Raw genomic sequence first — 24,165 nt, 5'->3', positions numbered from 1 at the left:
TTGTTTGAATAAAGTACTAAGATTCTTCTGATTCTCAGTCTGTTACTGAAAATGCAACTTGTCACTGCCTGGGATTTTCAGATGTAATAGTTTTTTATTTTTCAACTAATCTGAACTGTAAGCTATTTGAGTAAAGTTTGTTGTACAGAGGGATATTAGTAGCTTTTGCTTGAAGTCCTGTGTAAGGTGAGTTGTATGCTGCAAAGGTAACATAAGACTTTTTTCTTATTTTTGTAGAATTAATAATCTGAAAAAATAATAGCTTAAAAAACATGCATTTAAGAATAATCTCAGTGATGGTGATGAAACAGGCATGTGTGTGTATGGTGTCTTTCTTGTATGATGTCTTTTTTATTTTTCCTGGGTAATAAAATGGAGGAGAAAAAGAATGTGGTAGGTATGAGGTGTGGGCAGGAGAGGATTAAATGAGCTTAGAGAAGTGTCTAAGCTAGATCTGTAATGTAAAGGGATGGACATTAAGTCTATAAAGTGAGGGTGGAAAAAGTCCAAACAAAAGGTAAAGAAACTGCAGTTTCTTCCATCAGCTGAATCTTCTGCTAAATGATATATTTTTAAAGCTTAATTTTTGTCTTGGAAGGCTTGAATCTTTGTGTGATAAAGACTTTACAAAGCAATGTTCTGTACTAGCAGATTGTTTTACTGAGAATTGTCAATAATTCTGCCTCCTAGCATTGCTGTGGCACTGAAGAACTTGTAATAGAAACAATAGGGCAAGCCAATAGAAAGCTCAGGGACTTGTTTCTCTCCTAGCATATATTCTGCTTAAATTGATGAGAGTAAAGGCCCATAATTCAGTGGAACATTAGGAAAGCACAATTTTAGGTGCTTGTACTGTGATTCATACTCTGAAATTCTACCTGCGATTATTCCCTTTGTCTATGAGAAAAAAATATAGAGCACTTCTGATGTTTTTTCCCCTCTGTGCTTATTACCATGAGGTGCAGAAGGGAGTTTATTTATTTTTTTCTCATTGCTTTTTTTCTCTTTTTCAGAAGTAAGAAACTTTTTAGCAAGAAAAAGTTGAAAAGAAAACAGAAGACTAAATTGAAAGTAAAAACACGCAACAAGGTAAGCCTGTAACTAACTTGATAAAGTCCTGACTCAAAAATGACAGTAACTTTAGTTGAGAGAAATGCAAGAACACCTAAATACGATTAACACTGTTTGTTTAGAGGAGTTAATAGCAGACCAGTATTGTCTGTTTACTCTATCTTACATGATTGTGATACCAATGTTAACCTTATTCAACTGTTTTTGGTGCTAATGTTCAACAGGAAACAATGTGAACACTGTTCTTAGTTCTCCAAGTGTAGCTAAACATGTTGGTCTTAGAGGTAAATTTTGAGATCTGCATCTAGCAGACAGAGACTAGTGCTGCAAAGAGTTTGCCATATTGGCTAAAGGAGAAAGGGAGCATTCTTAGGACTCCAAAGTTACCTCTGAAAATTCCTCCATAATGGAAAATGTAATAAATGATAACTAAGTGATTCTATTCCTGTTTTCTCCCCATATAACTCCTGCCTCCAATCACTTTAAATGCATGGGAACCGTACAGTGAACTTAATTAAAATGTTTACATCTTAATTCTTTAGAGAGAATAAATTTATGCAGAAGCAGTGCTATTTTAAAATACTGCTGGGCTGCATTCTTTCTCTATTAGAGAGCTATTATTTCTCTATTTAAGCTACAGTCTTGGAAGGGTTTTCATGAGGGTGTGAAGGCTTGTAATCAGTAAAGAGAAAACTCAGTTTTGGAATGGTTCTGAAGGACAGAACCACTGAAATATCCAGTGAAAACACTTGAGTGAGCTGAATGCCCTTATAATACAAATGCACTGTAGAACCACTTGGCCATCTTATCCTTATTTGCCAAACCTCATGTAGTTGCTGTATCTCAAGACAGATGGCTTTGGGAGGATGAAGCAAACCCTCTATCTATTCATTTGGTATTGACTTTTTGGAGACCTACCAGATTATTCTGCTTATCTCAAGTAGTGCAGCTTCCGACTATGGTATAGAAAGAGCTTATCTTCATTTCTCTTCTCAGCACTGTACAGTAAAATGTTTGTGGTCCTAACTGAATTTCTCAGTCCTTTCTTCAGTTGCTATAAGAAGTTTTAGCTCTGTCCTCTCCATGACTTTATCAACCCACTGTCAACGAAGACAACCAAGTTAGAGATTTTAAGAAATATAGTTAGTTTGTGTGTTCTGTCTGGTGACAGAAACTTGTGCTTTTAAAATAAGATAACTCTTTGGCTTTGGTCATTGTTACACTATAAAGGGACCCTTGTCTATCTGGTTGGTGGGACCCTAGTTTTACTGCCAAGTAGAAAGCTAAATGCAGAATGGCTGTTGACAAGCTTAACAGTCAAATGTAGTTCTTAAATTTAGTTGTGTTAGGTAGATGGAGTGGCAGGATCCTTGGCCAAGACAATGTGAACATACTAAAGGCTAGTTCTTGTGAGTAGTTATGGATATGGCACTAACTGATAATCCCCTCACCTCATCCCTATGGAAGGTTGTTCTCAAGATTTTTCTTGGGTTTAGGTCAGTTTCTACTTAAAGCATTGAGATTTGCATCTTTGAATGTTATAATGGGTTTTTGTGTGTCTGTTACTGATGCTATTATCTAGATAGTGTCTGAGACTGACAAGGGATTGACCATTAGAACATTGGTCTTCATTCTGAGTGACTTGGGTACAGAAGAGCACTCCAGCTTATTTCAGCATGTTAGCAAAAAATTGTGTATTTCCTGAAAAACGTAGCAGAAAGGAAGGATAAAACCAGCTTCATATCTTGAGGTTATGAAACTAACAGGGTTGGGTCATTTTGGTTTTTTTTTTTTTTTTTGTAGTTGTTTTTTTGTTGGAGGGTTTTTTTGGTTTTGTTTTGTTGTGTACTTTTCAATGCATCCCAATGCTTACCATGGCAGAATCAGCACAGTGATTATTTTTGCACTGGAATGTCTGAAAATGGATGTGTCTATTGTCAGAAAAATGTGAGCTTCCATTTGGAATCTTTAAAATAGAGCGGTTGAAAAGTCTTTCACTGCTGGACTTTTGAGCAGTAGAGTTTGTGTGCATTGGTTTATTTTTTGAAGAAACAGGGTCTTTTAGTCTGAACAGAGATGGAAGCTTTCTCTTAATATATTTAGTAGAGGCAGAGAGGGCCTTAAAGGAGGAGTAAGATGAAGTAACCCAAAATTTTGTTATTTATATCCCCTGCTTAGTAAAAATGATTGAGTAATGGAAGAGGAGAGAAATTTAAAAGTGAAGCAATTGTTGATCAACTGGAAAAAAATTATTTCCACCATTTAAGCAGTAAATGTTAGAACATTTTAGGTATAAAACTAATTGGTGTTTAAATAGCTCAGTAGTTTGAGTCTTATTCTGTTTCTAAGGTGGGTCATGCTATGATCACTGGTCTTTGAACTATTGCTCATTTTTTGGTTTGTGGTTTAGTATCTATTTTTTAGATGGAGGTACAAAAGTTTTCTATGTGGTGCAGTCTATTTTGGCTTTAGAAATTCACTGCTGACATAAGTGACTTTTAAATAGAAAACAAGTGTCTGATTGTTAGACATGGGTGTAGCACCTTGGATTCCAGTCCTTACCTACCTCCTCCCCGCTTTTTTTTTTCTTTTGGCAAAGAATATTGCCAGAAAATCATAAGGCCCTGTAACTTTTTCCAGCTCTATGAATATTGCTGATGACCTCCCCTTCCCCCTTCAGACACCCTGGATATTTCCCCCCTTTGCTGTTAATTCATGCAAGTGCTGCTTAGGACCCTTGGATTGAGAGAGACTTACACAGACAACCACAGTTCCTCATGTTCTGTTTTCGTAATGTTATTTGAAGAATACTGAAAAATTGGAGTCCACCAAACACAGCTTGTACTGGAAATGGTTGGTGTCTACCTGTTTAGTTTATGCAGAAGTTTTAAGCTATGACTTTTTTAGCTTTCTACAAATGGGAGTAATAAAACTTCAAGGGGGAGGTTCATGTAGCAGACAAATTCATTGTAAGCTAATGAATAGATGTATAAAACACATCAACTGGGATGAATATTGTCTCAGTAAAAACACACGTAGGTTCTCAAATAATTTGGCCTTGTTTTCAGTGGCATTTCTATTTGGTCTTTCAACCTCAAGAGGGCATCCCTTTCTAAGAGATCTTTTGACTGTCTGAAAAAGAATTGGGTGAGCTTCTCTTCTCAGTGTTACACATGGATTAGATCAGATGATTATTATAACCTGACCCATCTTTAACAGCAGATTAACTTTCCTCTCTTAGATTATAGTCTGTTTCCATCATATTTAAGAATAAGCCATTGCCACAGTCATCTGATTCAAGAGGAAGAAAACAAATAGGTTAGAAAATAAACTATGTATGGGTTTTATCTTTAGAGAAAACAGTTTCTTTATGTGTGAGATGTGCCAAGGAGACCAGAGGGTTTTGGTTTTTTGGACTGCTATTCTTGAGTGTACTGGAACATTACAAAATGCTAACTGAGAAGAGCAATTAGGAGTAGGTTGCTCTTATCTTTTGAACCAAACCTGTGCTGTTTACCTTCTCCTACATAATTCATTCTTCCAGTTAGCAGGGAGTATATGTTTACAAGGACAAGCCAGGCATCAGGGTGTGAGCATCTGCACTTTGATCTCTCCCTCATAAGTCTTACCTTTCAGAAAATAAAAAGTAACACACAAGAAATAAAATCTTCACGTATTAAAACTGTCTTCACCAATGATGGATGTTTAAGTTTTACAATGTATGTTTCACCATATATCTTCATTTGCTAAGGTGCATGTTTAATTTTTGGTGACACCAAGTCAGACAGCAAAGATGAAGATTCAGAACATACCGCTTGTGCGGTGGTGTTCACAGGGGTCCCAGGATGATGGAAGAGATAAGAATCTTGACTCCCTGTTTCAGAAGGCTGTTTATTATTTTATGATATATATTATATTAAAAGAAAATTATATATTAAAACTATACTAAAGGAATATCACAAAGGATTTCATCAAAAGGCTGGCAAGGAATAGAAAGGAATGATAATAAAATCTTGCGACTGACCAGAGAGGCCAAGACAGCTGGACTGTGATTGGTCACCAAGTAGAAACAATCCATGTTAGGCCAATCAAAGATGCACCTGTTGCATTCCACAGCAGCAGATAATTATTGTTTACATTTCATTTCTGAGGCGTCTCAGCTTCTCAGGAGAAAAAATCCTAGCAAAGGATTTTTCGGAAAATATGTCTGTGACAATACAGCTCATATGAAAACTACTGAATCAAACAGCATAATTCTGTTTTCCAGTCTGTAAGCTCTCTTCTTTTTGACAGTAGTAGCAATTTCATTTTGCAAGAAACTAGATGCTTTGGGAGGAAAGCTAGTATAGAAGCTATCATCTCATCTTCTGCTTAGGCTCTCTGGAAGCTGAATGTGTAGTCAAATGTAATGAGAGCTTTGGATTGCAATATTCCAGCAGCCATTAAGAATTGGACATTCGAAAGCAGAGAAAGTGATTGCTGCTCTTCAACTTATTCCAAGTGTCATGTGACTCTCAGTACTCTTAACACCATGAAAACAGGCTGTCTGTAAGGTGTTGGTTCTTTCTGAAATAATTTATCGTATAGCTCAAGAGCAGTCTGTTTGGATTATTAATGATTCTGGTTCTGTGCAAAATCAGTAAATTGCTTTAGTTCTTACAAGTTGATTAACATTTTGATTTAATATTCTGCTGTTTTTCTTCTCAATGTAGATGTGTTTTGTGCCAACATGAAATGCAATATCATTAGAGAATTGTAAGTTAAAACAGACTTTATTACTTTAATAAAAGAAGTACTAAGTGAGGTTCTGTAGGTACAGGTATTGGTTATTTTTTCTTACTGATCTATTCTACCTCAACATCTGAGTCCACAGCAAGGTTGTACAGATGAAATCACGAGTCTCATAATATTGGGGAAGTTTTTATGATTGTGTAGAAGATATTCATTAGCTGCAGAAAAGTAAACTTTCAGGTGATGATGGGATGAACTCAAATCCCAGTTTTCTGACTTGTTCAATGTATCCGACCTTAGTGAAGTTAGAAATCTGTTACCTGGAAAGGAAGAACCCTTGTTTCATATAGGAAAAATTTCTGATGTCTGTTTTGAATACTTTCCTCTACCACTGTTGAAGAAAAGAAAAAAACAACAAAAAAGCTGCTCACTGAATGATCACTTGCATTAGATGGGGCAGAAAGTTTTACTGGTTTCTTTTTTGTTGTTGTCAGCTCAGTTCTTGCCTTATGTAAAGGAAATCTAAGAATGTGATGTTTGTAGAACTTGCTTATTATATGCATCCACAGATGTTTGTTTTGAAGAGCTAGCAACTATAAGTATTTTAGTTAAACCCCTTAGACTTGAGCAAATCCATCACAAATCACATCAGTGTTTTTTATCTTACGATGAAGTTTCTGGAGGATGTTGTGCTGTACTGAAGTCTCTGTAGGCAGTTAGTGTATGCAAGTATTGTACTGTTCATGCACTGCTGTAGAAAAGCAAAACACTGAACATAGAATAGTTAAAGTGCTTACTGGTTAACAGTTGTAAAGTATTTGGAATGAGTTAATTTCTGAAAATTAGTCAGAAAACATTCTACTTGTTATTAATAGGCAAGAAAACATACATTGATTTTTATCTAGCCCTGTAATGTCTAAAATTACCTGTGATGGTTTAACAGTTTGGCCAGTCTGTTTCAAATGAGACTGTACGAGCTACAGAACTTAGGCTCTTCAGGATCAAAGATTTAGCTGAGCTGACAAGAAAGAATTGGAATGGAAACTCTTCACAGAAGTTATAATTACAATGTGTGATATTAACTAGATAAGTGAACTTTCAGATAAATATCTGGACCCTCTGAAATAGCTTTCTCTTTCTGTAACTGTCTGTAAAAAACTTTAGTAAACTAAGTTTACTGAGGAATGTAACCTGTGCCATTCAACTGAGCTAGCTTTAAAGCTGAAAGCTTGTACTGTGCATTTGCCTTAACAGGAGCTGCAGAAATTTTTGAGGTAACGTGTATGGATACTTGATGAACAGAAGAGTTACATCTTAAAACCATTCAGTTTTATGGTGTCAAACTTCAAAGCATGTAGGAGCTCATTATCAGTGGGGTCAATCCAAATTTATTTTGATTCAGTTTGATACTGGAATAACTTATGAGGTTGTACCTTGGGTTCTTGCACTGATTAATATTGTGGGATTTCTAACAAGAGCTTTACTATTTTAAAGACACTAATATTAAACAAGACTAAACTTTGCTGTCTTGTAATCTTTATGGCAGAAGTTCTGTTGAGTTAAAGAAAAAAAGCTGCCAAACCTGAGTATACATGTAGGGAACTTTTTCTAGCTTTTTCTTTTTCCTACTTCATTATATTTTTGTGCTTACTGCTACCACTGATGCAGTTGAGAAAAATTACCATACAATGTATTTGATGAAATAGATTGCATAGTAAGCATTACTTCTTAATATTCTAGCTTGCAGTAACTGTAGTAATAATGGAAAGGAAGGATAGGCAAATACATACCAGTATTGTCAGAATAAAATTATAGTCAAAAACAGGGAATATGTGAATGATTAAATATTTTCAAGTAATTTTGAATTTTTTCGTTATGTTTTTTAACATAGTGTTAAAAGGTCTTAGAGTCTTGTGTTGTTTCTGGTATTAATAAAAATGTATGCGCAGATAAAAGTGGTTTTTTGATGTAGAAAATTGTGGTAACCATATTGTAGAAGAACAAATCACCCCATTAAAATATTACCCACTTCACTGGTTCTCAAAATCCTTTTACCTCTCATCTGCTAGTTTAATGTTCTCCTTCCCATCACTGCTCTCAGTGATCTGTTTCAATCACTGTAGTATAATTCACTGTGTAATTTCATGCCAGATGAATGTGGCAATGCACAGCATTAATTCCCTATAAATAAAACAAAAGAAAAAAAACCATAAAGCCTCCACTCTCACTGTGCCCTTCCTCCCCTGTCCCTCAAGAGTACAAGAATGAAACCAGAAATGACCTTGTGAAGTTAGTCATGACCCTGAGTCTGTCTGGCCTAATAATCCCCCACATTTTGCCTTGCATGGTCAAGCAAATTTGTCCTGCACTCTTAACCTGGGCCTTCTCTCCTTGCATGATCTGTGTGCCCTCTGTCTATAGCAAGCTCTTACAGAGAATTGCTTCCTCCCATGTGCCTGAAATCCAGTTTTCAAAGCCTGTGCTGATACCAGCCTGGTCTTTGCTAGTACACAATCCAATGGATTGTATTTAAAAGTTCAATTATAATTAAAACCTCCAAAACAGACTGCTGTTGAGGAGATAGAGCTTGATTCTGCTATTCTTACCACTGTGGCACAGGTTTGGACCATTCTGTAGCCTGAGCTGCTGTCATTTTTAGTCCCGGTGTCCTCATCAAGTTATGAGAGGTAGAGGCCAAAGGTAGATGGATTCTATTGAAATGTCTTCCTCTTCTTCCTTTCTTCCCTGCTTGAAATAGACCTTTAGGTATTTCAGCAGGAAAGTTGTCTCTAGTTTAGAAATAATTTGGTCTGTCAAAATTGAGACTGTTGAGATTATTTATATTTAGCAAAGCTTGAAACTTTACTAAACTAATAAACTAAAACTGATCTTGTTTTTCAGACTGAGAGCCTAGAGAGTACAATAACCATACCAGATATCAGATTACATAGCAATCCTTCAGCTTTTAATGTTTACTGCAATGTCCGCCATTGTGTGTTGGAGTGGCAGAAAAAGGAGGCGTCTGTGTCTTTGGCCTCGAAGAACAGTGTCCAGAGTGGGGATTCAGACAGTGATGAAGAGGAGGAGCCCAAAGAGCCACCTATTAAACTTCCAAAGGCAAGTAACTGATACCACTTAAAGTGTGCCATGTATGTCATCTAAGGTTGGTGTGTTCTTTCTGGGGATTAAAGAGCAACAGTATAATCCAGCTGCTTAGAACACTACTGTAGTTTTATTTGTAGTCCATCTAGTTCAGAATCATTTAATGAATTAGGATGATCTATGTACCTGCCCAATTAAAGTCAGTTAAATGTCTGGTAAACACTCAAGTTGAATTCTTTTCAAAGTGTTGGTAATTGAACACCTCCTGCCTCAAAAATCTACACAGAAATGATGCGAATAAGGCAGCTCTAATATCTCTGAGAGGCTACCAGCTCATAATGGGAAAAGGGTGCTCTTTTTGCTTTACTCTCCAAAAAGAATGAGTCTTTCTAATAATGGAAATTATTTTGTGGGATGGTTCCTAAGATGTTTTGCTGGGTATGCGTGTAATTGCAGTAACTGTCTGTTATTCTTTCCCTTTTTTGGCTTTAGTGCCCTTGGTGGTACTGACAGCTCCAGATTCTACTGCATGTTAAGATTGTGATGCTATAGTTGAACAGTTAGAGTGGGTTTTTTACTATTGACTGCTTCTATGCTTACAGTAGGATTACTGGTGGAAAGTCAGAAATAAAGGACTTACTGATTTTTTCTTATTTTTTTCAATTTGTTGGTTCACTTGTTTTTTACTATGTATTACAAAGCTATGCATTTAGTTTTGTTCATTGCTACCTTATCAATGCCATGGAACATGCTTTGTTTTGTTGTTCTTCTGAATCTAAAAAGCATATTCAGATTAACTTCCCTTGTATATATTTGGCCTAAAGCCAATACAAATGCTGAATTAAAAAAGGTAGTTGCAGCTGTGGTTATGTAGAATATTTGAGTGGCTTAGAAAATTAGGATTTTATAGATGATTGCATTTAGGCATTGTTATCCGAGGGGCGAAGTTGGCACTCCAGAAAATAGTAGTGGTGAATTGCAGAGAAGCATAACCCAGTCAGCCAACTGAAATTTCATGATTGATGATTGCAATATGTGGTCACTGGAAATAAAGTCAGCACTGTTTATGAACTGCATTTGAGCACTCATGGATTGTATTAAATGAATCAGCAAGTGCTTGTGGGTGCTTAATTTTAAGTAAAAGGCAATGTAGCTACTAGCATTTATGGAGGATGGAATGATGTTTTAAAAAGATCTTGAAATTAAAAGAGGTTCCAAGCCAGATGAGATTTATCAGTGATATGGAAAGAAGACTTGCATGTGGAAACCAAAACATTGGTATTGTGTTGGACAGTTAATTACAAAGATAAGGAAACTGTAGGTAACAAACTTCTCTCAAAATAGAAAATTGTTGAGATTTTTGTTGCATTCAGTACAGCAAATATAAAATTGGTGAAAATTAATATGTTTTCACACTGCTAATTTTTAGTAAAGTATCTGCAAAATACCAAATTTGAGAATTTATGGTTCAAAAATATGTTTAGATGCCTGATACAACCTCAGTATTTTTCATAACTATCTAGGTAATACAGGGTTGTTTAGGTCACTTGGAGGTAACAATTGGACTTGCATTCATGCTTTTAAAAAAGCATCTGCTTGGAATTATCTCACATACAGTAAAACTTCTACGGACTGACTTGTAAATCTCTTGCTATCCTGGATACAGGTGTCTGTCTCATGATAATGAACAATATTGTGTTTCTAAGGTTCACAATATTTACAAGACAAATTTCTGATAGTAATTGTTAGCTTATTAAAAAGGATACTGATGTATTTTGTTTGACAGTGAGGTGAAAGATGAAAAAAAGTGTGGCTAGGGTTTGTGCTCTTACAGATTCTCCAGAGTGTAGTCATTGGTGTGTTGGTGGCTTTTTGTTTAATTGAGAGCAAGTTGAAAACATTCTACAATTTTGTAGCTTAAGGTGACTAGGTGTTCTATTGAGATATTTTTCTTTCAGATCTTAAACTTGAGGGAGTCAGGTTTGTTAGAGCCTTTAAGTAAAATGTATTTTGGAATCAGAAGTTGTCCTATGCAATTTCTATAATAAGATTGAGAATAGTTGTTTTTAACATTACAGTGTCTTATTTGTAATGTGCTAACCCTCCTCTCTTTCATCTTCATCATTATTAAATACAGAGTTTGAGAAGAAGTGCAAGGGAGCAGTCAGTGAAGAGAAGCATGACTGTAATCTCAGAATAGTCAAGAATTCTAAAAGGGAAAGTTAGAGATGGCTCTAACAGGGCTTTTAAACATGTTCTGTTAGTTGGCTTAATGCATGTCTTTTATGAGTACATGTGGAATTTTAGTGACTAGCAATTAATCTTCTTTTTGTCACAATATAAAAAATAATCTCAGAGGCTTTGGAGGGGACAGTTCTAGAGCTGCCAGTATCAGCTGTCAAATGTATTGTTCAGGATGTGCAGCCAGGTTGCAAGACCGTTCTAGTTTGCAGGCTCACATTGATGAGCAAGGAAAAAAAGACTGTCAAAGAGTGAACTGGATAGAAATTAGAAGGGCTCAGAGGTACAGTTTGCCTTTTGTTGTGCAAAAAATTTTAAGCTTCCTTATTCTTTCAGGAAACTTAGTCTGCTTAGATATGCTCTTTTATGTAGTGGCTGACTTACATGTAATATTCGCTGGTATAGTTGTATAGGTGCATTCTTGATTTTGGTTCTGGTTTAACACTGTATCTTATATTACAAGTTTTATTTGAGTAATTGTCTTGTTCAGTGAACACTGGGATCTACTTTGGTGATGACGATCTAAAAATATTATACTGACATCTGTTCTGAAAAATCTGTGCTTCTTTAGATCATTGAAGTTGGATTGTGTGAAGTCTTTGAATTGATAAAGGAGACGAGATTTTCTCATCCATCCTTGTGTCTCAGGAGCTTACAAGCCCTACTTAATGTGCTCCAAGGTCAGCAACCAGAAGGCCTGCAATCAGAGCCTCCTGAAGTCCTAGGTAATCTCATCTCTTACTGTATTTTTATTAACACACACCTGTTATTGTGTTGGACAGAAGAAAATGGTTCTTGGCAAGTATGTGTGAGATAGTAACATGCTTGTTCTCTACTGACTGACTATTCTGGCCTGTTAGGTCCTTATGGTGCATGTAAGGAGTACTTCCTCACTGAAACAGAGTAATAACCATCACAGCCTAAAAAATTTGGTTTCACTTTCTTACTGAAACATAATACTTGGTCTTATTGGAAAGAATACCGTTTTAGGGTGAATTTATCTTGTAATCTGCTGTTGTGATCTATAGCTTAGCTGTTTAATTTTGTAAGTTATGTGGAGCTGCTAAGCAGTGTCACAATTCTTGTTTTTATTTTCTCTGGCCATCTCAAAGTTTCCCTGAAAATTAATTGTCTTTTAAATGATACTGAAAATAAAAGTTGAACTTCTGATGCCTTTGAGAGCATGATTGACTATATCCTTTAAGTTAAAATCCCATTATCTTTTGTTTGTTGATAGACATGCAGAGAATTCTAGGCTGTAGCCTGAGTTGTTTAAAGACAATTTTTAAAAAGTCTTTAGACTTCATGTATTTTTTCATGTTTTATGATTTAACAGTATTGCATTTCCAAAGGTTGTAATTTGCTGCAGAAAACTTATTTTATATTGATGAATGGAGTATTAAAAAGCTGCAAAGAAGACTTTTTGATTACTGCCCTGGATGTTAATTGTATCAGCTCCTGGGAAAATTTAGGTGGATTTCTGTTCACACCTGAATTGTTAGAGAAGTTGAGCCACCAAACAGTCTTTGGAAAGAGGCATATGATCAAAATAATTTTCAAGCCTCAATTTGAAATGCTTGTTCCTATGAAGTGGGTTGTGCTTCAACATGGGTAATGGTCATAAAGAGTAGACAAGTGATCTACACATCATCTCAGTGATGGGGTAGACTGAGTAGTGTCTACTATAATAACACTTTCTGGCCCATTTCTTGTTAATGTGTTCCCCTGTGACAGAAGGACTTGTAGTTTTTCTTCTTCAGCCATGGTGATTATCCAGACTTGATGTTTTCTGGCTGAAAAGAAGAAAAGGATCACTCAGGCTCATTTAAGATGCTTTTCTGTCTGAAATTAGCTCTGAACATAATAGCTGAGGAAAGAGAGAATGTATTTTCCTATTTTTATTTACCATTGATAATGAAATTGTTTTGTATGATCTTGTGACTGATCTGTGCAATGGCTGTGTTTTATCTGCAGAATCCCTGTTCCAGCTGCTTTTGGAAATAACAGTCCGTAGCACGGGAATGAATGACAGCACGGGACAGTCCTTGACAGCGCTTTCCTGCGCTTGCCTCTTCAGTCTGGTGGCTGCCTGGGGAGAGACAGGAAGGACACTGCAAGCAATCTCTGCAATCCTCACCAATAATGGCAGCCATGCTTGCCAGACTATTCAGGTCTTGCACTAAAACTTCTCTGTGTCTGGGAATTTACGTAAATGAGTACTTCTCATGAGTTCTGAGATGTGTTGTTTAATTGTTACCTTTTTCTCCTTCTCACTATTTTTGAGATGAGTCGGTATTTCTTGGTCTCTCTTGAGTTGGAGTTAGAACAGAAAATACAACATTTAAAAAAATTGTCATCTTTTTCACTCTTTTTCTTTTACTGTTTAGGTGCCAACCATTTTAAACTCTCTTCAGCGGAGTGTACAGGCAGTTCTGGTGGGCAAAATCCAAATCCAGGACTGGTTCAGTAATGGGATAAAGAAGGCAGCCTTGATGCACAAATGGCCATTGAAAGAAATATCTGTAGATGAAGATGACCAGTGCCTACTTCAGAGTGATGGTTTTTTCCTCTATCTCTTATGTAAAGATGGACTTTACAAAATTGGCTCTGGATACAGTGGGACAGTGAGGGTAATGTGTCTGCTTCTTGTCTGATGAGTGATACTTTATATTTTAATTTAACTTTTATGATGTCCTATTTCCATGGGCAATCTTACATAGCTTAGTGATCATCAGTTCTATTACAGTTTGTGTAAATTTTTCTGATAATTTCTATGACAACTTGACAACATTTTCTTAGAATTTTCACTTTGCAATATGGTTGAAGATATTGCTTAAATGGTAAATGATTGTGTTGAATTTTCACTCTGGTATTTGTTAAATGATGGAAATTTTTTGCTTTTCAGGGCCATATATACAATTCTACATCCCGCATCAAAAATAGAAAAGAAAAAAAGTCTTGGTTAGGTTATGCTCAGGTAAGTGAATACTTAAAATATAAAATGTGCAGCCCTCCTCATCCTTCCTAAGTAATTTAAGTAGACTCTGCCTTAGAGTAAGCTTACATGGATGTTTTGTTGTTCCTTTGGCTTTCTTTATTAAAAAAAAAAGTTTCTGGTACTGCCTTCTAAATTATAGAGGATGATGGACCTATAATCACTGGTACTGGCCTGTGGAAAGGAATAATGGAGTGTCCTTACATGTGTTATCACTGTAAAGACTTTTGCAAAATATGATGTTTTAGCACGTCAGTTTATGAAGTACAGGCAATTGGCGTGTGGTTCTAAATGCATGTCAGTAGATGTAAGTGCTGTTGCAATGAATATGTAAAAATATTTGAAATAACTTTTTATGAAAAGAAATTGAGATGAAAACATCTGCAGTAAAATAAGGAAATGCTGTTTTAGTTGGGGAGGATTGAGCATATGTAAACAATATGTAGAGATAATTATTGACATTGACATTGTGGAGTTAACTATAGTTGTATGGTTTGTGTTTTTTAGGGTTAGTTTCTGCAATATCAACCACTTTTTCTTACACTTTTATTATTCATTATAAAAAAACCCTCAAAACTTTAAAAAAAGTATTTCCTAGAACAATTAATTTACTGATTTTATTGTATATTTGCTTTTAACTGAGTGATCTCATTGTCCCAGTGTGATTTTTAGTATACTCCTTGCCATGCTTTTGAAGTGAAATTGTTCATTACAAATATATGTTCTTTCATTGCAGTTGTTTGTGTAAACACAGACACAAATCTGGTTTTATTTAATGTAAAAACAAATCACTGAAAGGTGCACTGGCACAAAACAAATGGGTGTGGATATATTAATTCTGGAGCCTCTTCCATCAGTTTGGAAAGGAACGGGATTCATGCGGTTTCGTTATACAGTGTTACATGTTTGGACATTCTGTACATAACTATAAGTATATGTGATGCTTTCTGAGTGCTTGTACAGGTGTGTGCCCTCACACAGTGACTGTAGCCAAGGGCACTGCAGTTAGGACAAGTGTCATTCTGTGCCTATATTTATAGAAAGGTGTGTGACTTGCACTTATTGCTAGTTATGTGTCCATAAGAGATAAAATGTCCTTAGTGTCATTTCCCTTCAGATGCATGGTTACCTTAAATTCAGGTGATTTTTCCTACTTCATCATAATAGTTACTATTAGATTGAAGATTTTCTATCTACTTAAATGCTCTTTGCTTAATTTATGTGGGCTTGTTTTCCTTATTTTGCTGTGATTTATTTATCCAGTAGCTTCAATGGAAGAAACTGTCTTAGTGTGGGAGTCAAAGTAGTTAACTAACACTTTTTTTATTCTAGATTTTAATGCATGTATTTATATGCAATAATGATTGCTCTTCTGTATAGGACAACATTATCTATTGCCTTTCTGGTATTCCTGTGACTATTCTGTTGAGTTGAAAAGTGGATACAGAAACACTGGTTTTTACTGTGGCTGTGGCTTTTAATTCTAATTGTATACAGATATAAATAACAATTGATATGTGGGGCTTCAAAAGTTGTATACCAGTTTCAGCATGCTAATCTATGGCATGAAGAAAGTGTAGGAAGGGAGTCAATTTTCATCTTTTAATATGGGATTTAGTTAAAATTTGGGTTAGTAGAAAAAGTGTTGATCATAATTTGATGTAAAAGGCTTCCATTATTTTAAAGCAATATCTAAAATAATCGTTGCATTTTTTCCCCTTTTATTGCCTATTAATGTATTTAAGAGTATTTTCATGCCTCCACATATTTTTTTTTTGTTCTTGCCAGGGCTATTTATTATACAGAGATGCGAATAATCACAGTATGACAGCCATTAGAATAAACCCTGAAACTTTGGAACAAGACGGTACAGTTACTTTGCCAGGTGAGAATCTCCACATTAGAGAAATTTGGTATAGTTGACTCTTTACATTTTATCTATTTTCAGGCAAGCAGAAGAGAAACTGAGAGGTTTTGAGGTCACAAATAGATTGCTTTATGACTTTGCTTCACTTCAGACCAGCTTCAGTATTTCACTTCAAGCCCTTGCATCTTATTCCATTTGCTGGAAGAATATTGCAACACTTTAGAATATGTAAACATCTTAATTTAAATTCCTTCCTAAAAGTTTTCTTTCTCATTTGAGCTTTGAGTGTTTGCCTCATGTATGACTTTGTTTCCAGGATGTCTTACATGTAGGCAATTATAAACTATGAACAAAACAATTTTGTTTTTAATAGGGTAAAAATATATCCAAAAAGCAAAGGCAGCTAATGAACACTGATGGACCATGCTTCTGATGTTTATATTGGTGGTGGATTTTGGTTTATTTGTTTGGGGAATTTTATTTTTGTTTTGGGGGGTTTTGGGTAGGGTTTGTTTGTTTTATGGGGGTTTGTTTATTTTCATTTTGTTGTCCTTTTTCAGAGGAGCCTCATAACTTGAGTCTCTTTAGAGAATAAGGAAGTTCCTGGAACATGCTTTAATGGCCTTCTAGTGAAATACATCTGTTCTTAGCTACACAGATAAATAGCAGAAGGACACAGGAATATTTTTTAATCAAATTATGACAGACTTATGTTGTAGATCAGAAGAAAGATTTTGTTTCATCCTGACATAAATAAGAAACCACTGACTGAAACCTCAGAAAAGTTCTCTAGGATTTTTGTCTTTAAAATGCAAACAGCAATTTTTTAAACAAATTCTGAACGTTGAATCTAGTCCATGCAACCTTCTGCACATCCTTAAAGTATGGATGTCTTTTGAAGCTGCTGTTGCTCTTTGTGGAGGCTGTAAGAGGTATTTCAGTGAGAGCACATTCAAGGACCTGAAAAACTGCCTTCCAGAGTGGTTTTTCAGCTTTGTTCACCTCAGGGCAGCTTCTTACACAGTAGGGTTCATTGATGTCCTTAATTATGTTACCATCTGTAAATAAATCAGTGTTCTTTATGCAAGTCTTGAGAGAGATTTGAGCACATTTAAAGTCTACCCTTTGGAGCTGTTAGCTTGTTTTTGCAAATCTCAGTGGCAAGTGTAGTTCTGCAAGACTGCCTTGTATTTATACTGTAAAAAGGCACAAATTAAATGTGTGTGCCTTCTCAACAATTTGCAAAAGCAAATCCAAATGGGAATACCCATTCAGTAATTTCTCAAACTGTCCTCTCAGTTGCATTTTGTATGGTTTGTGATGCTGTTAAAGTAGATGTTCTTTGTAACTCCAGTCCTTTGTATTTCAGTCCTTGAACTTTGCTGTTTTGCTTTGTGCACTTCTACACATTTAGCTCAGTGTGTTATTGTGAGAAGATATGACCTTGAACTTTTGCCTGGGACAAATTCCAGAGGTTCCACTTCTGGTTATTTTCCTTTCCCATTAGAAAAAATGAAATGAAGGTAGGGAGAAAGGTGTCTGACCTGAGGAAAACTGAGTAGGTACTTAACTCTGAATAGCAGTGGCTGCCCCACTGCAATCTCATGGTGACTTGCAAGTTGTTCTAGTTCTGAAAAGCCATGCTGGATAGAACTAGAGGTCAGTGACCTTGCTAACAGCTGAACACAGCAAATATTTGCTCCTAGTTGGGATGATATTCAGGCATGGCTCTATCTGGAATTAATCTCTTTCAAATGTCTGGGCTGGTGATAGTGCATTAAAAAAGGTATTAGAATTTATTCATACATGGGATGCATAGGAGGTTAGGAGATTTGATTAGAAGTTGATCCTAGGTAGAAGTCACATGACCTTAGAAAATCAGAGAACTATGGAACATTATTTTTCCTTTCTCAGACTATAGGATCCATTAGCTTATTAAAGCCAAAAAAGTTCTGTTTTTAAAGGGCAATCTTTCCACTCTGAAAAATGATCTTGCAAATCCAGCCTTGTTTCTGGAGCTACCAGGCTGTGTGTCAACATTCTTGTGTCTAAGGCCTTTGCCAAGATTTATACGCTGTACCTGAGTTGAGTGTCTGTTTTCTCAGTCCATGTATCATAAAAGAATGTCTGAATTCCATGAGAATTTACTAGATGACAAGACCTGAATTTATAGAGGTGTTTTCATCTTTGCCATTTCTTTCAACATTGATGCTTTCTGCATACCTTAAAACATTTCTGTTTTCAGCTGGAGAAATTGAAGTCGCATGGTATATGGTTTTATTGTTTTTTGAAATTGCAAATTAGTGTCTTAAGCTCAGGACTATTCCCTTAGTGTGGAAAGTACTGCTAACTGAGGGTAGCCTAGGTGGTCTCAAGGCCTGCATTACTAGCAGGTGCGGAATGTGCAATATGAATGTGGAAGGTTGATGCTTAACAGAGGCTTCCTCTGAAGCCTCTAAGGAGGCTGTGATTAACAGATATCTGTAGTTATGTGGTTTAAGTACATAAAGCCTTTCTATTGTAGCAGTCTTCAGACAGAATGCTTGGTTATCCTCACCCCCATAGTAATCTACAAAGTCAGATTGAACAAGATTTATGATTGATCGTACAAGCTTTTTCCTAGCGGAGACACTGTACTAGTTTTTCCAAATACTCCATTTGCCTTCCATTTGTTAATCTTCCCAATGATTTGATTTTTAATGCTGGGCCTGTTTGTTAGCTAAGCAAGTGCTAATTTTTAGGAAGTCTTCTGGAGAGCATGTCTGTAAAAAAAAACCCCAAAAAAACAACACCTCTGTTCTAGATTTCCTGTTTGAGCAGATCTACCAAACATAGCAACAACCCCCAGAAATGTTTACCAGGAGACTCACCTTTCTTGAAGTGACTCAAGCAATAGGCTAAGTAGTGCAATATGGACCCACTGGTGGCCAGAATGTGCTGTTTCCTTAGCTGTTCTGCTTGTGTGAGCATGTAATTTTCAGTCATTCAAGGAAACTTCATGCTTACCAGCTTCCTGTAACCTTTGGAGAAATGTCATTTAGATTAGTTTTGGAACTTCTCATCCAGTTACTGGTACTTCTTTTATCACTAACATGACTTTGCAGCATAGAGAATTAGTAGCATGGACTGCCTTTGGTTGTTAAATCCAAGACTATTTTTGAGAGAGCAGAATTTCAAGGTTCAGTGTTTCTGCTGCCTTTCTCCATCATGCTTGCTGCATACTTCCTGTGATTCGTACCTGGTTGTGCTCTTAAGGGGAAGGAATGTTGTCTACTTTTGGTGTTTTGCTTCCAGATGTGAAAGTTACTGAAGGCTTTTTAATGCATATTCTGTTCCTGATTAAGACAGTATATTGGACTGGACAGTGTATCAGGAAAAAGTAAACAGTGGGTTTCTATGGGATGTTTTCAGCTGTATTATTTTAGTGCTTTAGCTAGGTAGCAAAAATCCAGTGAACTTGCTGGTCATGCTAGAAAGACATTATGTATGCTCCATTTACCATTAAATTTATGTGATAAAATGTTAATACTGGATCTTTGTTCAGATTATGAAGCAAATATTTGGAGTGTAAAGTGGCTGTCTTATAGTATTTTTGGAAGAGGTCTTTTTCTGTGTGTTATCAATGAGACAAACACAAACCATATGATATCAATCTCTTTGCCAGTAGCTCCATCAACAGTGCAGGAAGGGAAGAAAAAATGATGTAGGGGCATAGATTTAAACTTGCAGAGAAAGCTATATTTTCTTTTTTTCCTGCTAATTTGGGTAGAATTATTTCCCTCCCATTTACTTGGAATTATCTGAGCTATTTTCAATAAATGAGTGATGTATTCAAGTATATACTTCATAGTTTCCAAAAAGTCCCTAAGATTTTCAGTTAATAGTTAGGTGAGATTTATAAGTTATGAAAAAATGAGATAAATAATAAAAACCGTGATTCATTTATTTCTGTAGGTTTTATATGCTGGACTGAGGAAACATTTCTATGAAGATAAAAATCCTTATATTAAAAAAAGTTTCTGGGAAAGGAGAAAGATTTAATAGTACTGAAAAATTTGAATTTATTTGTATTGTAATAGTTTGAAATATGCTTCACAGGTGACTACCTGTGAAAAGTGAATGGAGTTTTCTAACAGTTAAATATTGGGATGTAACCACTCATATTTCATACAATAGCAAGTCCTGTAATAACACTTACAGGAGTCAAGGAGAATTACATGTTTTTGGTGAGACAGGACATATTAGTGCAAAGTAACACATTATCAGAGTGGTATGATCACACTTGAGACAAAGTAGAACTCTCACGATCTGATTGGAGTGAGAATGAAATAGGCAGAAGCACAGATCAGTGTATGTATGTATGCTAATATAAACTGATGCAGTGCACTTCATTTTTCTCTCACAGATTGTCATACTGAAGGGCAGAATATCCTTTTCACAGATGGAGAATATATCAATCAAATAGCAGCATCTAGAGATGTAAGTATTACAAATGATGGGTAAACTATTTTTCTCTCAATTGGTTTTTATTTCACAATATTTATAGCCTCTTTTTCCTTCATGTTTGGCTTTTTCTTCACTAACACAATTAAGGAAGAAATCCATGTAACTAGAAATAATGACAAACTTCCATATTTATGCATAAAAGTGCAATATTTTTGTATTCACACAATTTTGATTTGTGATTGATTTTTTTATTTTTCAGATAAGTTTTAAGGAAAACTCCATTGCTCTTTCAGGAAAAAAAATCTTGTATGTTGAATAATATGTTCTACAGGTTCTTTGTAGGATAAGCTTTGTAGAGCTTAAGAATAATTTTTTTTCTTTAATAATTTCCTGTAATTATTTTGGAACTTATTGGAGCATTTCAGACAGTTTTATTAGAAGAGATAGGAAATATACCAGATTCCAGTTGATTTTTGTGTGGAAATTGCCTGATGGCCAAAGCTGTAGAAACTCAAAATGCTCCTACTAGGGACAAAACTGTAGTGGTGGTTATATTTTTTTCAGCAGACAGTTACTGTGTTTTCAATTCTGGTGTGGTTTTTCAAGTGAGAAATCTGCAAAATAGGGATGGGGTGAAACTGGGTTGGCAACAGATGCTAAATATTAACTGTCGAAAAACCAAGATTAATCCATTTCCCTCCTAACAGAATCAGCTTGTTTTTTTAACATGACTCTGCACTTGTAAACAGAAAACTCTTCTAGCTACTCTTCACAGCAGTCACTCTGCATGCAGAATTTTGGGTTCTGAATAAGGAGAAGTTCAGGGCCTAAACATAGCTGTAAATAATTGCAAGAGTAAGATTTCTACAGCAGTTCACTGTTTTTATAGCGTTTGTAGCATTTTTCTAGAACTCAATGAGTTTAAGGCATCAGATACCTCAGCTTGTCCTGGTGGCCACTTAATTATTTTCTCCTCTGTGCTCATTAAAATAAAAGTTACTTTATCAATGTGTCCTCTGACATTTACTCTGAAATAGTGCTATGTTGATGCACTTAGGACTTGATAAGTAAATTAATTAATTTCTGGTACAGTATAAAGTGGATTTTTGTATTTTTTGCAGGATGGTTTTGTAGTGCGAATATTTGCCACAAGTACTGAGCCAGTATTGCAACAAGAACTGCAGCTTAAGCTTGCAAGAAAATGCTTACATGCCTGTGGCATCTCATTATTTGATCTGGAAAAAGATTTGCACATTATCAGTAAGTTTTCTTCTTTGAAGGTTAATAACAAGCCTGATAATTGAAACAGTAGAGCTGAAACATTGCGCTTTCCTTCAGCTCTGCTGTGTGCAGGAAGGTATAACTCCATAATAAACACATGGAGAGGGGTGTGAAACCATTCAAGCATTACTTGACTCAGAGTCAAATCCATGCATTCATTTGGAACCACCTTTCTGTCTCTAGTACTGTTTATGGTTTTCAGTATTTTCCTTCAGTTGCATAATAAATATATAATTGTTTGAAGCTTGGACTTTATAGTAAGCTGCAGAACTCCTTGCTGTGGGTCAAAGTTAACAATTTACAAGGATCACTGACTGGATTAAAGGGAGACAGAATTACATTGAAAAACACGTTTGCATCAGAATTTGAGTTGAAGAATTGTTAGTATCTATGAAGGTATTTTGAAAAAAGATCACTTGGCCTTTGCTTTGGGGTATTTTTGCTCTATTGAGCTTGCTTTTGGCTCTATCAGAACAAAAGAAAAAGCTTGTTTGGCTCCATGGACCAGCAGAGGTGGATAGGTGACTGGTCTGTGAAACTGCCTGGTTAAACTGTTCAGTTAACACGATCTTACTTGCACAGGTACAGGGTTTGATGAGGAATCAGCTGTCCTTGGTGCTGGGAGAGAGTTTGCACTGATGAAAACTGCTAGTGGAAAGGTACTGAAAATGTTCTGTAGTAAATAGCAAATTGCACCAATAGATTTCTGTGGTTTTTATTTAATCATTATTTTCCATAATTTCTTTTTTGCCTTTTCAGTATGTTAGAATGTTTATGACTGTACTCAAATATATTTTTCAGAGCCTGCTTTAGAACCTAAGAGGCAAATAGTTATTTTAAAAAAAGATTAGATAATCAATCAATCAACCAATAAGATAATCAACCAATCAGATAGTTGGAACTCCTTAGAAATCCATTACTTGAATTTATAGGAATTTCTAGTGTCAGTCTTACAATAAAGGGCTTTGTTTAAATTTGGGAAACAAAACTGTCTTCTGTCTACAAATGATGTGTTAGCATCTTTGCAAATTTGACCACCTCATAACTTTCTACAGTCTGACTGTAGTAATTTATTTAAATCACATCCTGATTTTTTTTCTGATCTTTTAGAGAATTATTGGTTCCCCTATGCAAATGTTTCAATTGATTTCTTCAAACCTATTCTTAATGATTTGATATGTTGTTTTGCTCAGTGGAGACTTTTTGAGGCATTTGCATAATCATGGAAATTTAGAAATACTGTCGGTGACTCTTTACATTATTTACTATGGTTCTATTTCAGTGTGAAAGACTAATGCTGTTTATCTTGTAGAAACATATTTCTTAATTACATATTCAAAATTGCACTGCTTTGTTGGAATGAAGGCCTTGCTCTGCTGCTGTCAGAACAGTGAGATTGTTTAAAATGTTAGAGCAAATACTTTTTAAGAAAATTTAATGGTATGTACCAGAATTTGATCAAATAGAACTCTTCAGCATTGAAGGAGACTGATTAACTTTATCATTTGACTAACAAGAGTGCCTGTTCAGTATAAAACTACCACATTTTCTGGGTTTGCTCTATGAAGTGTCTGTTAAGGTAGGAGATACAATATGTAAGGCAATGTGAAGTGGCTTCAGGTGACCCATAGACTGACATGCCAGTTTGCTAGAGCTGTTGAGTTGCATGGTTCTAAAGGAAACCTTTTAGTTCATGTCAGTATTTTTGTGTTTGTTCACGTGAAATATCTTACTCTGTTATTTATGTAGTCAGTGGCCACTGTGCATTTACTAAGCATGTTTTACAAATGTGTTGAAACATATTAAAATATATAGTAATTTTTTATTTTAAATTGATTTTATTGTTATGATACCATCTTGTTTTTCCACAGACCAGACATTTTTGTGAGGTGTTTTAAAATGCTTCCTCTGAGTAGTTTCTTTTGTTTCTTTCTTGTGTGTTCAACTCATCTAGCCAAACAATTATATATGAAAACTCACTCAGTGGCTCAGAAGAAAGCACAATTCCAAACAATCTAATCTAAGAATCTAATCAGAATGCTTCCCCCATTAAGTCAAAATTGATGAGTTTGGGACAGAGATAGTGAAATGGCATAAACAAAGTCAGGAACAGTGCAGTGTGGTTTGAAGTGAAAAGAATGAAAAACAATGCAACTTTGAGAATTATGTAAGCTGGAAGTGCTGTGTCATAACTAAAACTGATAAACTTTTTTCTCCTAGATTTATTATACTGGCAAATATCAGAGCCTTGGAATCAAACAAGGTGGCCCTTCAGCTGGCAAATGGGTTGAACTCCCAATCACAAAATCTCCAAAGATTATTCAGTTTTCTGTTGGACATGATGGCTCACATGCCTTACTTGTTGCTGAGGATGGAAGCATATTCTTCACAGGCTCTGCTAGTAAAGGAGAGGATGGTGAATCAAGTATGT

At 35.6% G+C, this 24,165-nt stretch overlaps 1 protein-coding gene across 14 annotated transcripts in view; it reads left to right on the top strand.

Moving 5' to 3' along the window:
* The window catches only part of MYCBP2 (MYC binding protein 2), a 172,972-nt gene that overhangs the window by 23,040 nt on the left and 125,767 nt on the right, over positions 1 to 24,165 (top strand). For all 14 annotated transcript variants that reach the window (XM_063149479.1, XM_063149485.1, XM_063149491.1 and 11 more), the window contains exons 2-12: positions 1,014 to 1,089; positions 8,704 to 8,919; positions 11,717 to 11,870; positions 13,120 to 13,316; positions 13,533 to 13,775; positions 14,051 to 14,122; positions 15,929 to 16,025; positions 20,413 to 20,486; positions 21,575 to 21,713; positions 22,317 to 22,393; positions 23,955 to 24,159. In XM_063149479.1, the coding sequence (XP_063005549.1) occupies positions 1,014 to 1,089; positions 8,704 to 8,919; positions 11,717 to 11,870; positions 13,120 to 13,316; positions 13,533 to 13,775; positions 14,051 to 14,122; positions 15,929 to 16,025; positions 20,413 to 20,486; positions 21,575 to 21,713; positions 22,317 to 22,393; positions 23,955 to 24,159 (1,550 nt within the window). The remainder of the gene's footprint in view (positions 1 to 1,013; positions 1,090 to 8,703; positions 8,920 to 11,716; positions 11,871 to 13,119; positions 13,317 to 13,532; positions 13,776 to 14,050; positions 14,123 to 15,928; positions 16,026 to 20,412; positions 20,487 to 21,574; positions 21,714 to 22,316; positions 22,394 to 23,954; positions 24,160 to 24,165) is intronic.

This window comes from Melospiza melodia, chromosome 2 (assembly GCF_035770615.1).
Source record: "Melospiza melodia melodia isolate bMelMel2 chromosome 2, bMelMel2.pri, whole genome shotgun sequence".
In the NCBI taxonomy this organism is placed as follows: domain Eukaryota; kingdom Metazoa; phylum Chordata; class Aves; order Passeriformes; family Passerellidae; genus Melospiza; species Melospiza melodia.
Note: the sequence above shows the minus strand (reverse complement) of the source record. Positions and strands in the feature narration are given on the sequence as shown.